This window comes from Ahaetulla prasina, chromosome 9 (assembly GCF_028640845.1).
Source record: "Ahaetulla prasina isolate Xishuangbanna chromosome 9, ASM2864084v1, whole genome shotgun sequence".
Lineage (NCBI taxonomy): Eukaryota > Metazoa > Chordata > Lepidosauria > Squamata > Colubridae > Ahaetulla > Ahaetulla prasina.
The window spans coordinates 4,992,563-5,007,806 of NC_080547.1; the positions used below are offsets into that span (position 1 = coordinate 4,992,563).

The 15,244-nt window shown below is 42.5% G+C and overlaps 1 protein-coding gene across 2 annotated transcripts in view; it reads right to left on the bottom strand.

Annotated features, from left to right (window-relative positions):
* Positions 1-2,165: 2,165 nt before the first annotated feature.
* The window catches only part of BIN3 (bridging integrator 3), a 156,009-nt gene continuing 142,930 nt past the window's right edge, over positions 2,166-15,244 (bottom strand). The window contains exon 9 of one of the 2 annotated variants that reach the window (XM_058194773.1): positions 2,166-2,447. In XM_058194773.1, the coding sequence (XP_058050756.1) occupies positions 2,301-2,447 (147 nt within the window). In that variant the 3' untranslated portion in view covers positions 2,166-2,300. The remainder of the gene's footprint in view (positions 2,448-15,244) is intronic. The other variant, XM_058194774.1, reaches the window with a different exon arrangement.

Sequence of the window (15,244 nt, forward strand, 5' to 3'; positions counted from 1 at the left end):
AAAACGTTTCGCTTCTCATCCAAGAAGCTTCTTCAGCTTTGACTGGATGGTGAGGTATGGAAGGATTTATATTCCTTGCAGACAGCTGGTCATCTGCATCCTTTTAGAGGGTCGTTGAGGCCACTTGGAGGTTTATCTGTGTCCTCAGGGTCACCTGAGTGGTGCAAATGGTTTTTGTAGTCTGCGATTTTTCCCCTCTGGAAATCCCTTCCTACTCCCACACCATTCAGGAATAGTACACAGGTGACCCTGAAGACACAGATAAACCTCCAAGTGGCCGCAGCGACCCTCTTAAAAGGATGCAAATGACCAGCTGTCTGCAAGGAATATAAATCCTTCCATTCCCCACCATCCACTACTCAGAGCTGAAGAAGCTTCTTGGATGAGAAGCGAAACGTCTTCACAAGAAAAAAAACCAGAAGGTCCAGTTGCCTCTTGAAAAAAGCACCTTTGGGACAATATTTGAGGCCGTGCTGTGGTGTAGTTTGCTTTACCAGTATGGGGGAAGAAAACCAATACAGTACAAGCCTTTGGGGCTGTTTTGTGGTCATGTTTACCAGAGTGGTTGAGTTTTTGACCATAATGAATGAAATGTTGCGCCTACCTCAACTCTTAAAATGTATATAATGTGACTTAAACAGAGAATGTTATTTCCGGCTGCCTTCAAAACAGCTTTTGCAAAATTAATTAGGCAGTTTTTCCATGCACCAATCATCAGCAATGGGTGCAGCTCTACTCTCATACACATAGAGACAGAGACAAATAATCCACTAAGGTTTTTTTTTTTTTTTGAAAAAATAAAATTAGAAGTATGGGTTACAGAAGAACCAAAAGAATCATCTACAATATTCTCATTAATCATAATTAAGACAGGCGAGACAACAGTTGGAAGGCACCAGAACAAACAAACCAGGAGTTAGTCCAGAAAGATAAAGGAATACCGGCATTCCTGGCTAACCACCCCAAGAAGAAGAATATTGATTAGTTTAAATCGCAGCCACCTACATATGATGGCCAAAGGATTTCACCAACATGCCGTGGAAGCAGACGGCTTTCTCCGTAAAAACATTTCAGGCGGGATGCACTTCCATAGAAACCTGCACAGCGCGAGATTGTGATCGTGTAGATTGTATCTGTGCTCTTTCCTATTCTTTAAACAGAATGATTCATTCTCGTAAGAATTACGGTATTTTTCGGAGTATATGACACACCGGAGTGTAAGACGCACCTTAGTTTTTGGTGAGGAAAATAAGAAAAAAGCTGATTGGCAGGTGGATTGGCCTCCCGGAATACCCCCAATCAGCTATTCCCAGAGGGGGACTTTACCAAAAGTTTCATTGGTTGCGAGCTCTGCGTCTTGTTTTTTTTCCCCCCAGCCTCTCAAAAGGAGGTTTCGGAGGCTTTTTTCCTAGCCTCTAAAACCCCCGTTTTAGAGGCTTTTTTTTCAGCCTCTCAAACAGGTTTCATTGGCTTTTTTTTCAGCCTCTCAAACGGAGGTTTCAGAGGCTGGGTGGGGCTACATTCAGTGTATAAGATGCACCCAATTTTTCACACTTTTAGAGGGGGGGGGAAGGTGTCTTATACTCCGAAAAATACAGTATATTACATTCAGTAGGATTAAGCTACTACACCAATACGTTTTTTAAAGGATGCCACTATTTTTAGACAGCTTTCAATGCCACGACGACACAAAACCAGACAAGGGCCTCTCACAGAACGAGGCTTCAGTGCAATGATGACATTCTTTAAACATCGGAAGTAATTTTTTTTTTTTAGCCAATTAGGTTACCAGTAATAATATATTTTTTTGGGGGGGGGGTGTAACTACACTCATTGATACCACTCACAAATTCAGCTGTCAGATGGACTCTGATTTCGGAAAGACTAAATTAAAAATGCTTGTTCGCTTATAATTTTTAAGGGTAAATTATTCCCATTTTTCAAACTCCACAAACCTCTTAACGCCGGACTCAGTAGGAGGTTCTTACCACATTGTCATTAATACAGATAAAAGATGTTCAGGATTTAAAAAAAGCTGCGGCAAATAACAACATTCCAGATTAAAACAGGTACCAATACGGCTTTAAAGCAGGGGTCTCCAACCTTGGTCACTTGAAGGCTTGTGGACTTCAACTCCCAGAGTTCCTCAACCAGCTTTGCTGGCTGAGGGACTCTGGGAGTTGAAGTCCACAAGCCTTCAAGTGACCAAGGTTGGAGACCCCTGTTTTAAAGGATTCAAGCCTTCAGAAATAATGTTCCAACTTCCTGTCTTTATCCGCTTCTTCCGTAAAAGCTGGCGGTCAGTCATCGGCCACAATGGAGAGAGCCCTCAACTCGTTCAGCTTGGCTTCGCTCTCTTTCTCTCTCTGCTCGTCGGTTAAGTCGGGCTCGTCAATCTGTTCGGTTAACTCGCCAAATATTTTGTACATTTCGGTGTAATACACCACCTGGAGAGACAGAATAGGAAATCCTTTAGAAACCTATCGCATCTGTTTTTAGCCATCCTACCTCCCCTGGAGAAAAGAGCCATGCGGAATTTTAATACTTGGGATTAGAATCGGGGCTCTGTTTTTTGAGTTCAAAATGATTTGTTAGGGCACCAGTTGAGTCTTGCCTAAGGTGTCTCATTGAAATTGCTGGAAGTTCAGCCTTCTATATAGCTACTGTTATGAAAACCCCACGTGCCGGACGAACACACCCGTTTGAAAAGTTGTGATCTGGCACACGGTTCCTTGCAAATAAACTGGCCCGTTTTCCTAGCCAAACTGCAACGTTTGGAAGCAAAGGCAGATTTGTTTTTGTTTTTTTCCTTTACGTTTTCAACGTCATTGCCAGAAAATAATTTACTAGACAACTTGAAAATGTTAAGTGTCAGGGTTCCAAACAATACGCCCATAACAAGCAGAACCCCGAGGCAGGTAAATTCCTCAGAAGAAGAGTTTTATTGGATATATCGTATTGGCACAGGCTGGTGAAAACCGACTCTGAAGGTTCCCGCGGTGTTCACCTAATTAAAAGTAGAAGTTTTTCCTCCTTCCCCAGTCACATGATCCAATCAAGTTGCCTTTCAGTTGTCTGGGTTACTTCGCTCCTCCTCTCTCCAACCACCTGTAGGAATGACCTTGGTTCCCAGGAGAAAGTATTTTGTTTTGGCTACACAAACCCCAGCTATCTCCATTCCTCCCTCCCTATCCTTCCGCTCCAGTGTGGCAACACTGAAGCTTCAAAATGGCCTTGGTCAAATCAGCTTCAGGATTGACAGCTAGATTCCATCACACTGTGTGTGTGTGTGTGTGTGTGTGTGTGTGTAAATGGTCTGCGTTTCTGCTGCTGGCTTTCCATCCTCGCCTCCTTTCCTGAAAACGGAGGGAGGAAGACCCCTGGCTCTCCCCCACCTGCCAAATTACATCTGATAGGATCTGTTTGCTTGGCTGGGCTTAGTCAGAAGTAGACGCCCCTCTTCCCGCACAGCTGTCTGCAGCGCTGGAGGGAGGCGACAGGCGAGTCGTGAACTCTGACCTTTTTAGTGCATCATTGGGAGAAGAAGGGTATTTCCCCACCACCACCACCACCTTTAAAGCTACGGGAGAAGGGGCAGATTCCCCGGAGTAACAAACTGGGGAGTTTTCGGAAAGCTTTCACCGACAGCCAATGATGATAGGATTTTCACAAATGCTGGCTAATCCTGTCAAAACACCCCCACGACGTAGCTATTCTTAGAACTTGCTTTCTAAACGGATAGCCAAAGGGGCAGGGACCTCTCCCCACCCCCCCTCCCCCCAAGGTCACCGTAAGCGAGCGAAGAGCAGGGATTTAAAGCGGAGGATGCTTAGCCTCGTTCGCCGCGGAGCTTAACTCACTAGATCGCACTGCCTTGCTACGACTCTCTCTTTTATGCACGATCACCATGGCAACCGAAAAAAACGACAGCATATGCTCAGAATCCCAGCTTTTCCATCGCCGCGATGCTTGCCCCACAGTCCTCCCAACAGCCGGCACAGGGGAGGAATATTCCCGTCTGTAAACTCCGTGCCTTCCAATTGTGCACCAGAGCACAATATACACCACTTTTCCTTCTTGCTGGAATTTCCCACTTTGATCGCAGGACCTAGCTGGTCTCTCCTCCCGAGCTCAATCCGGGTGGCCTTTCCGTCTTCGGATTCCAGATCATCCCGACCTGTTGGCCTTGCGAAACTCATTTCCACCTTGTGTGGAAAGAGATCTTGGGTGGAGGAGAATCGCACCGAGGCAGGTCTAACGCTACGTTCTACACAACCAATTCTGGTTTTGCTGCATACCTAAGTAGTTGCCTTGTTGCTAAACTTTATGACAATCACAGAACTTCTATAGAACAGGGGTCTCCAACCTTGGCAACTTTAAGACTTGTGGACTTCAACTCCCAGAGTTGAAGTCCACAAGTCTTAAAGTGACCAAGATTGGAGACCCCTGTTCTATAGGGACCGAGTGCTGCTGTTCTATAGAACCTGCACGCCCAAGAAATTCACCCTACTATGATCAAGGGAGAACTTGGGTCTTACAGAAAGAACGTCAACCTAAATTTCACTTTCAGAACAGAAATAGAAATTAGAAGAATAGAATAGAGAATAGAACAGAACAGCAGTTGGAAGGGATCTTAGAGGTCTTCTAGTCCAACCCCCTGCTCAAGCAGGAGACCCTACACCATTTTAGACAAACTGTCCTGTCCCTTCTTAAAAGCCTCCAGTGTTGGAGCACCCACAACATCTGAAGGCAAGCTGTTCCACCGGTTAATCGTTCTTACTGTCACAAAGTTTCTCCTTAGCTCTTAGTTGCTTCTCTCTTTGTTCAGTTTCCATCCATTGTCTTCAGGTGCTTTGGAAAATAAGTTGACCCCCTCCCTCTTAGTTACTGCAGCCCCTCAAATATCGCATGTCGAAATGTCAAAGAGCAGTCATTATCCTTGCCTATTGTGTTCAACAAGACTACTATCACCCTCCATCCAAATGGTTCTCATTGCTTTAAGAGCAAGTAGTTTGGGTACTGATATCTTAACCATTTCCATGGAGACCAGCCTCTCCTCCTCATTATCACAGTACACTGGCTTTTTATTTTAAGTGGAAGAAGGCAGCTTGTGGGAATCTCTTTATGTTTCAAGAACCCTACAAGTAAGTGCCTTTGGTCCCTTGTCCTTTGGTCAGATCGAGTAGAAGTGGGAGCGTAGAGCCCTGGATCTCATTCAGACATAGGTTCTGAGAGCCCTCTGGGGTGTTGCTATCTCTTCAAATCGGTTGATGATGAAGCTGGTGATTCAGCAAGACTGGTGACTAATGAAATCAGATCGACAACAGCAGAACAACCAACATTGGAAGAACTATACCTGTTAGGAGAAGATCAGGCAGAGCTGGGTGCTGGAATTATAATGAATCATCAACATAGACTTGTTAAAGGTAAAGGTAAAGGTTCCCCTCGCACATATGTGCTAGTCGTTGCCGACTCTAGGGGGCGGTGCTCATCTCTGTTTCAAAGCCGAAAAGCCAGCGCTGTCCGAAGACGTCTCCGTGGTCATGTGGCCGGCATGACTCAACGCCAAAGGTGCATGGAACGCTGTTACCTTCCCACCAAGGTGGTCCCTATTTTTTCTACTTGCATTTTTACGTGCTTTCAAAACTGCTAGGTTGGCAGACGCTGGGACAAGTAACAGGAGCTCACCCCGTTACACGGCAGCACTAAGGATTCGAACCGCTGAGCTGCCGACTTTCGATCGACAAGCTCAATGTCCTAGCCCCTGAGCCACCGTGTTACGTTACCACAAACGTTACCACAAACGTTACGTTACCACAAATGGTTTAAGCCCCAAGCCACCTGGAATTCCACAGACCTTGCCCAGTGCCCGTTTAGTGCTCAATTTTAGTTGACTAGATTCTTGGAGATAGGCTTGAGTAATAAATATTCTGAGCTGAAACTTAATATGATAGCCCCGATTCTTTGTGCCTGGGGATACAGCTAGAAGTTAAGTCAACAAGGCTCATGTTGAACAAGTGAACAAGGGCTCATGGTGTAGGATCTGCTTGAGCAGGGGGCTGGACTAGAAGACCTCCAAGGTCCCTTCCAGCGCTATTCCGATTCTGAAGCCTGAAAGAACAGGGATTAAGCCCATAGGGTTGCAGAATTCAAACTACGGAGAATCTGGTCCACTTCTGTTAATAATAATAATATAATATAAAGTTTATAGTTACTGTACGTATATATACAGTATACCCGTACAACGAAATTCACATAAAACACATGACAATCCCCAGGCACACCTCCACCCACCAAAATTCCCTAGCCCTCAATTGCCCAAACATCGAGACAACAGACCAAGAAATGCTGTCCAACAGCTCACACGGATTGGTGGCCCTTTGGTTCATTGTTGAGTGGAATTATAATGAATCATCAACATAGACTTGTTAAAGGTAAAGGTTCCCCTCGCACATACGTGCTAGTCGTTCCCGACTCTAGGGGGCAGTGCTCATCTCTGTTTCAAAGCCGAAGAGCCAGCGCTGTCCGAAGACGTCTCTGTGGTCATGTGGCCGGCATGACTCAACGCCAAAGGTGCATGGAACGCTGTTACCTTCCCACCAAGGTGGTCCCTATTTTTTCTACTTGCATTTTTACGTGCTTTCAAAACTGCTAGGTTGGCAGACGCTGGGACAAGTAACAGGAGCTCACCCCGTTACACGGCAGCACTAGGGATTCGAACCGCTGAGCTGCCGACTTTCGATCGACAAGCTCAATGTCCTAGCCCCTGAGCCACCGTGTTACGTTACCACAAACGTTACGTTACCACAAATGGTTTAAGCCCCAAGCCACCTGGAATTCCACAGACCTTGCCCAGTGCCCGTTTAGTGCTCAACTTTAGTTGACTTGATTCTTGGAGATAGGCTTGAGTAATAAATATTCTGAGCTGAAACTTAATATGATAGCCCCGATTCTTTGTGCCTGGGAATACAGCTAGAAGTTAAGTCAACAAGGCTCATGTTGAACAAGTGAACAAGGGCTCATGGTGTAGGATCTGCTTGAGCTGGAGGCTGGATTAGAAGACCTTCAAAGTCCCTTCCAGCGCTATTCCGATTTTGAAGCCTGAAAGAACAGGGGTTAAGCCCATAGGGTTGCAGAATTCAAACTACGGAGAATCCGGTCCACTTCTGTTAATAATAATAATATAATATAAAGTTTATAGTTACTGTACGTATATATACAGTATACCCGTACAACGAAATTCACATAAAACACATGACAATCTCCAGGCACACCTCCACCCACCAAAATTCCCTAGCCCTCAATTGCCCAAACATCAACACAACAGACCAAGAAATGCTGTCCAACAGCTCACACGGATTGGTGGCCCTTTGGTTCATTGTTGAGTGGAATTATAGTTCCAGTTCAGAAGACACGTGCTCCGAGTTTTAACCGTTCTGTATCTTCTGCCAGAAGGCAATAGCAAAAAAGGCTCTAAGAGTTGTTAACCTAATCTTACGTAGCTTCTTTTCCAAAAACACCACACTACTGTCCAGAGCATATAAAACATTTGCTAGACCAATTCTTGATTACAGCTCATCTGTCTGGAACCCATACCACATTTCTGACATCAATACAGTTTAGCGTGTCCAGAAATATTTTACAAGAAGAGTTCTCTACTCCCCCATAACCGACAAAATACCTTATGCCACCAGACTTGAAATCCTGGGTTTAGAAAACTTGGAACTCCGTCGCCTCCGACAGGACCTGGGTTTAGCTCACAGAATCATCTATTGTAATGTCCTTCCTGTTAAAGACTACTTCAGTTTCAACTGCAATAATACAAGAGCTACCAATAGATTTAAACTTAATGTCAACCGCTCCAATTTGGATTGCCGAAAATATGTCTTCTGTAACAGAGTTGTTAACGCTTGGAACTCACTATCTGACTCTGTGGTCTCTTCTCAAAATCCCAAAAACTTCAACCAAAAACTGTCTACTATTGACCTCACCCCATTCCTAAGAGGACTATAAGGGGCGTGCATAAGAGCACAAATGTGCCTACCGTTCCTGTCCTATTGTTCTTTTCCTATATATATATATGCTTATACTTCCTTGTTTCTCCCATATATATGTTTATATATTATATAATCTTTTTGTGTGATGCTTGTGTATATTGTTATGACAAAATTAAATAAATAAATAAAAATAAATAAACAGTCCAAAAAGATTGTAAGCAGGATGGGAAGAGTCTCCGAGAAGAAGACAACTCTTCAGGTTCTACAGTCTTTGAACTGCTAAGGAACACAAGGAAGGCATTCTGACTTTTACAACCCTTATTAGTTGACCTTGGTGCCACTTTCCTGCCTGCTCATTATTAAACTATCAGCAGTCAATTTCACTTCATGTCTTGAATATGGCATAAGGAGGTTTGGATGTCAACCACACACCATTTGTTTTAATGCAACGTTTTGGCCCCAGAGGGGAATCCGTTTGAATGGGAGCATCGTACAATAGATGGGAATTGTTTCCATTGAATGGTTTGTACCAGCACGGCTGCCTTGGGCACCATTCTCATGCTGCAGAAGGAAAACAACTGGAGACAGACAGCATGTGCCCATTCTCCGAACAAGAATAACCCCCCCCAAAAAAAACCAAAACAAAAAACCCAACAGAGATGCCAATGCTCTTTGAGGAAGAAGAGCCAAAGCAGGAAGTCGTGTTCTGTGAGATGATGAGCATTTGGCCATGAAAACGGTTGAGAACAGAGCCTTGGTCAAAAGCCGGCTAACCTTGGATGCTTCACCCTGAATGAAGGGTTAGTGTTAGGTAGACTTTCCATGGTGCCCCTCAACTCTTTTTTTTTAATTTGCATTTATATCCTGCCCTCCTCCGAAGACTCAGGGTGGCTTACACTACGTCAAGCAATAGTCTTCATCCATTTGTATATTATATACAAAGTCAACTTATTGCCCCCAACAATCTGGGTCCTCATTTTACCTACCTTATAAAGGATGGAAGGCTGAGTCAACCTTGGGCCTGGTGGGGCTTGAACCTGCAGTAATTGAAAGCAGCTGCTGTTAATAACAGACTGTCTTAGCAGTCTGAGCCAAAGGGCAGCGTGAGAATATAATTAAAAAATATATATTAGATTGTGCGGAAATGGATAGGTTAACATTAAAGATAAAGGATAAAGAAGATGCATAGTATTTTTTTTTTTACATGGGATTTGTTCTACCAGTGGTTAGATTAAACTAGAGGTAGAAATTAGAAGGTGGAAGAATACTGCTATGTACAAGTAAATGGTATTATTGTTATTATATGCTTTGTTCATTAAACATGTAACTCGGTCAACTGAACATTTAAAAATGTATCACAAATATTATTAACTGGCACTGATGGTTGATATGGGTTGCTGCAGCATCCTAGGTACCGACCAAGTATTTTCTTAGAATATACAATGTTCCAAGTAGTGCAGTTTTTTGCAGTTCTGCAGGCGTTATTGCAGGAAGCTGCAATTTCTTGATGTACTGTATTAACATCGTCATCATCATCTCTATTCATTAAACATGAAACTCAAGTCAACTGAACATTTAAAAATGTGTCACAAACATGACTGACTGGTGCTGATGGTTGATACGGGTTGCTGCCAGCGTCCTAGGTATATCAACCATGCACCTTCTTAAGATGTACGATGTTCCGAGTAGCGCAGTTTTTTGCAGTTCCGCTGGTGTTATTGCGGGAAGCTGCAATTTGTTGATGTATCTTATAAAATTCTTGGACATGGTACCAAGTGCCCCGATGACAATGGGTATCACTGTTACATGTGTCATCCATAGCTGTGTAATTTTTGGCCATAATGATTTTTATTTATTTATTTATTTTATTATTATTATATTGTTTTGTTGTTAATTATTTATATTATTATTATTATTTTATTTACACAAAATGGCAGTATACACAGCAAACGAGATAACTATGCTGGATTTCGTATCGCAGATCACTAGTTGAACACTTCCCAAGCGTTTAGGACTGCGTGATGTATTGGCGAATTATGCGAGCAGATCCCAGTAAGGTGGTCTTCTGCAGCTGACCAATGGTGATCTTGTCAGCGCCAATTGCTTTTAAGTGCTTGCCTAGGTCTTTAGGCACAGCTCCCAGTGTGCCGAGTACCACTGGAACCACCTGCACTGGTTTATGCCAGAGTCTCTGCAAAGGGGCCTCTGGTGGCTCAACAGACTAAGCAGTCTGTTATTAACACAGCTGCTTGCAATTACTGCAAGTCCCACCAGGCCCAAGGTTGACTCAGCCTTCCATCCTTTATAAGGTAGGTAAAATGAGGACCCAGATTGTTGGGGGCAATAAAAGTTGACTTTGTATATAATATACAAATGGATGAAGACTATTGCTTAACACAATGTAAGCCGCCCTGAGTCTTCGGAGAAGGGCGGGAAATAAATTCCAAAAAAAAAAAAAAAAAATCGATTCTCAAATCTTGATATCTGGTGACTTTTTCTCATCGATTCTGCTGTCACCAGGTATAGCTATTTATACCTATATAGTATATAATATAGGTATTATTATTATTATTATTATTATTATTATTATTATTATTATTATTATTATTATTATTATTATTATTATTATTATTAAAATTGACTCAGACAGCACATTGTTTACTTAGCACTTAGGTTTGTTAAAGAAAAATGTGTAAATAAAATTTATATATAAAAAAAGAAAATAGGACAGTGTCGATCAGAACCGAGGGAGGAAGTCTGAGGTAGAACTTATTATTATTTATTTATTATTTATTTATTTATTCATATTTTTATACCGCCCTATCTCCCTAGGGACTCAGGGAACTGAGTCTTGGCTGTTCCATTTCTTTTAACAACATGCCTCCTTCCCCTGAAAGGCTCTGAGATTATTCCATGGGTCCTACATGAAAAGGGCAAAGGGTAACTTTAGAGATACTTCATTGTAGCCGCATCTTTTTAAATTTTTGCCATAATGGTTTTGCTGATGTTACGATGTCTGGATGGTTGAATATTAAAGCTTGGTAACGAATAATTAAAATCACACAAAAACTTATTTGGATTTCTTCTCTGGAAAACCAAAGAATCTCAGTTATGCCTGACACCGGGAAATAGATTTAAAGGTGGTATTTTCATGCCCCCTTATTGTGATTTCTTAAAATTAATGTTTGTTCCGTCCCGAAAGAAAATACAAGCTTACTACAGCATTACAGTTTGAATCGGGGTGAAATCTACTTACCTTCCTTATTGGCTTGAAAGTGCACTTGCGTGTGTGCACATCACATGTGTGCGCAGACTTTCTGTGCATGCGCAAAACCTTCTGTGCATGTGCATAAGGTAAAAAACACAATACTTCCTAGTTAAAACCAGGAAGTAATGACACCTGGGCGGTTAGGTGGAGCTTTGCTCCACCGTTGCTACTGGATTGCTGACCTACCGGCCACAATTGCTACCGGATCACGCAACGCAGGTCCAACTCTTAAGAACTAACCAAATGTATGGAATTCTAGATAAAAACTTTTATTAGTACAGGACTAAAAACATGGAAGGAAACCGATGCTTCACCTTAGAAAAGCAAACTCACTTCATCGAAAGAAGGGTCTGAAAATGCGGTCAAGACAAGACAGATTCTACAACACCCATCCATCCTCAAAGAGGAGGAGGAGGGGCTTTCTAGAGCTGTAGTAGGAACGGAGTTAATCCACGTGGGGGCACCATGCTCCTGTTGGAAGCAAAGATCGGGTGCAACAACACAACTGCTCTGTTTTAACAAGTTCTACTGATAAGACATCATGCCGTTAACAGGCATATGAAAGAAAACAATTAGGATTAAAAGTTACCAACTTATCAATTTACTCTTCTCTAAAAACAAAATGATTCTTCAACTTTTGGCTTAATTCGGTAAACTTTCTTCCTGAACTCTTTTTAGAAACTTCACTCATATACCTATCTATTATAGGATATTATATATATATTTCAATTTTCACATCCTACATGAGTAACATAAAACTAATCTCAACCTGGTGGGTTTTTTTCCCAACTGTGCTAAGATAATTGTCCATTAAAGTTTTTTATTTTCAAGTAAAAGTCAAAGTGAATAAAACACAATTACATTTAAAGAGCAGTCTTCAAACTCATGGCATGAGTTCCATGTAATCCTATTTATAACTAGAATTCTTATTCATATACAAAATGTACAAAGGCAGATAGTATTAATTTCAGTAAGAAACGGTTAGTTCTGTGCATATTCCTCCTCCACTTGTATTCATAAAATGAAAACATGCACTTTATTATTATTAAATTAGTCAAAACCATATCTTTCTAATATTTTGTACATTTTGAATAATGTTAAAACTTAAAAGCTAAGAAAATATGGGAAATCCTGGAGACCCAGATATCATAGCAAAACCATGCATGGGCCATTCATATGAGAAGAATAGTCTCCGAAAATAAACTCTAGAGTTTGGTTATTTTGCAGCAATATTCAGAAAAAAAGTACATTTGCATGTTTTGACGATGTCCCCAATTTGCAGGTTTTATTCCAAATCGATTGTTTATAGGCTTTTGTAAAACTTGCAACCTATTTTTTATTATTGCAAACTGTGATAAAACAAGAAGTGAAATAGAAATAAACTAAGGACATAAGGGAAGGAGTAATTATATAAGAAGAGCAAATTCTTCTTTCTAAATTCCGGAGCTTTACAGATGCTACCTTCATTTGTTTTCTAAACTGTTAATTTTTTTTTTTTTGATAAAAAAGAACGAACAAAAGGATTCTGCATATCAGAGGTGGGTTTCAGCAGGTTCTGACCAGTTCTGGAGAACCGGTAGCGGAAATTTTGAGTAGTTTGGAGAACCGGTAGTAAAAATGCTGACTGGACCCACCACCCCCATCTATTCTCTGCCTCCCGAGTCCCAGCTGATCGGGAGGAAATGGGGATTTTGCAGTAACCTTCCCCTGAATTGGCGAGGGAATGGGGATTTTGCGGTATGCTTCCCATGGAGTGGGGTGGGAATGGAGATTTTATAGTATCCTTCCCCTGCCACGCCCACCAAGCCACACCCACCAAGCCATGCCATGCCCACCAAGCCACACCCACAGAACCGGTAGTAAAAAATTATGAACCCCACCACTGCTGCATATAGAATGATACATCTACACCCAGCTTGGGTGGCGGGATGGACTAGATGACCTACAAGGTCCCTTCCAACTCTGTTCATCTGTTAAATAAGCTTCCATTTGCATTATTTGATTGCTGTTTATTCCCCCCCTCAAAGAAAATGCATTTCACCTAAATCTCCATACTTCTTCGTGGGAATTTCAGCGCGAGTTTCGGTATCACAGGAGATCTATGATAAACCTTCACTAACCGCCCTTCCCCCTTCCCCCCCCAGATATAGAAACTAAAAAGTCATAAAACAATTCACACCACCCACTTCTAACCAGACTTCCGTCCCTTCGGCGGGCTGCATTTGGCCACATAATTTAACCTAATATGTAGGTTTGAAAATATACATGCCGCAAGCTACTGGGTAAAACCTCCAAGAGATTCTTTCTCTCAAAGGATCGAAGGACAGAGGGCAAGCTACAAATAGCTAAACAAAAAAATAATAATAATTAAGACACAAGCTGAAAAAAAACCCTTCCTGTTTGCAATTTCCTAGCCTTATTTCATCAGATGTGCTCTAGACATGTTCTCTTGTCCAGCAGGTAGCTTCTGCATTCAACAGCTAACAAACTATCCCTGTTTCGTTCAATCTCATCCCTCCAAGATCTGCTATGGATTTAAGATAGAGATAATCCACGATTAAGGGTTACATTTTTAAAAACAGAATTTAGCAGAACAGCACCATGTGTGACTAAAACAGGGCATGCTTGATAGGAGAAGGACTCAACAATCTGTTGTGGTCCTCCAGCAGCCTGCAGAGCTGGCAACGGAGTCGGACAGCGATGAGGCTGAGGAAGAACATGGGCCAGTCCTGGAGGCTGGGAAAGGCCCAGATGAGGGCTCTGCGTCGGAGGCTGAGGTGGGGCCAGGGCCATCAGGGAGTGATGTGCAGACTCCAGAGCCTCCAGAGACTGATAGTAGTGAGACGGAGGAACAGGAGGAGCCTGTTCCTAATGCACGTATGAGAAGAGCTGCCAGAAGGCAAGAGCAGCTCAAGCAAAGAGGACGACTCGGGAGTAGGGTCAAGAGATGATTGGCCCCTCCCATAAGGCTTAAAACAGACCAGCAATGGCATTTGGGCTCTTTGCCGGAAAACAATGTTGATAGCTTGTCTTGTTGCATTTGTTTCGTATTGGCGTCTTCTGAACTTTTGCCAAGAAAGGCCTTTGGCAGTTTGCCTAATTGGACCAAGGTTGGTGATAGGACTGAGGAATTTGTGTTGGGAGGAATTTGTTTTAATTTAGTTGAACTATGCTGAGAATAAGTTAATTCTCAGCTGTTATAATAAAGTTTGTTTGTTTTTACACTGACTGAGTTTCCTACTACCTACTTGGGCCTGGGTCACAACACAATCTTTGTCAACTTGGAAGCCCCAAGGAGTATAGGGTTCGGTTCCCAGAATTCCCAGCAGCACCCTTGATGATTGGAGAATGTTAGGAGATGACATTGATACATCTAGAGCAGGGGTCTCCAACCTTGGCAACTTTAGCTGAAATTGAAGTCCACAAGTCCACAAGTTGCCAAGGTTGGAGACCCCTGCTTTAGAGCAATCATCATTTCATAACTAGAAACCTTTCTCCACTTTTGATAGCCTACCCAGGATGTCAGTGAACAATTTAGAGGAGGGGGCCTCCATCCTTTGGCAACTTTCTTGGAGACCCCCGATCTAGAAAGTGATGAGATTGGGGAAGCAAGGTGTGTATGAATAATAGCGACAAGAAAAATGATCCCAAAGGGTTTTAAGTCTTGATGCACCAGCTGGGCAGACGCAGTATCAGTCTATGCCTACGTAGACATCGTAAACGTTCAGGGGAAAAAAAATAAGATTTTTTGTAGAGAATGATAAGGACAAGTAGAGAAGGAAGCGTTCTTAAGAGGCCCCCCCTTCAACAAGGAAGCATGAACGCTCCTCTTTCATCTTGAGTGTGGGAACGTCCAAGTCTGTGGCTGGCTCCAAAAATTCAGATGAAGCTTACAGGTGGGCGGAAGTATTTTTACATTAGAACAAGTACTCCATAGTTACAGGAGGAAGCGGGATGTCGCTTCAACCATTGACCTGAG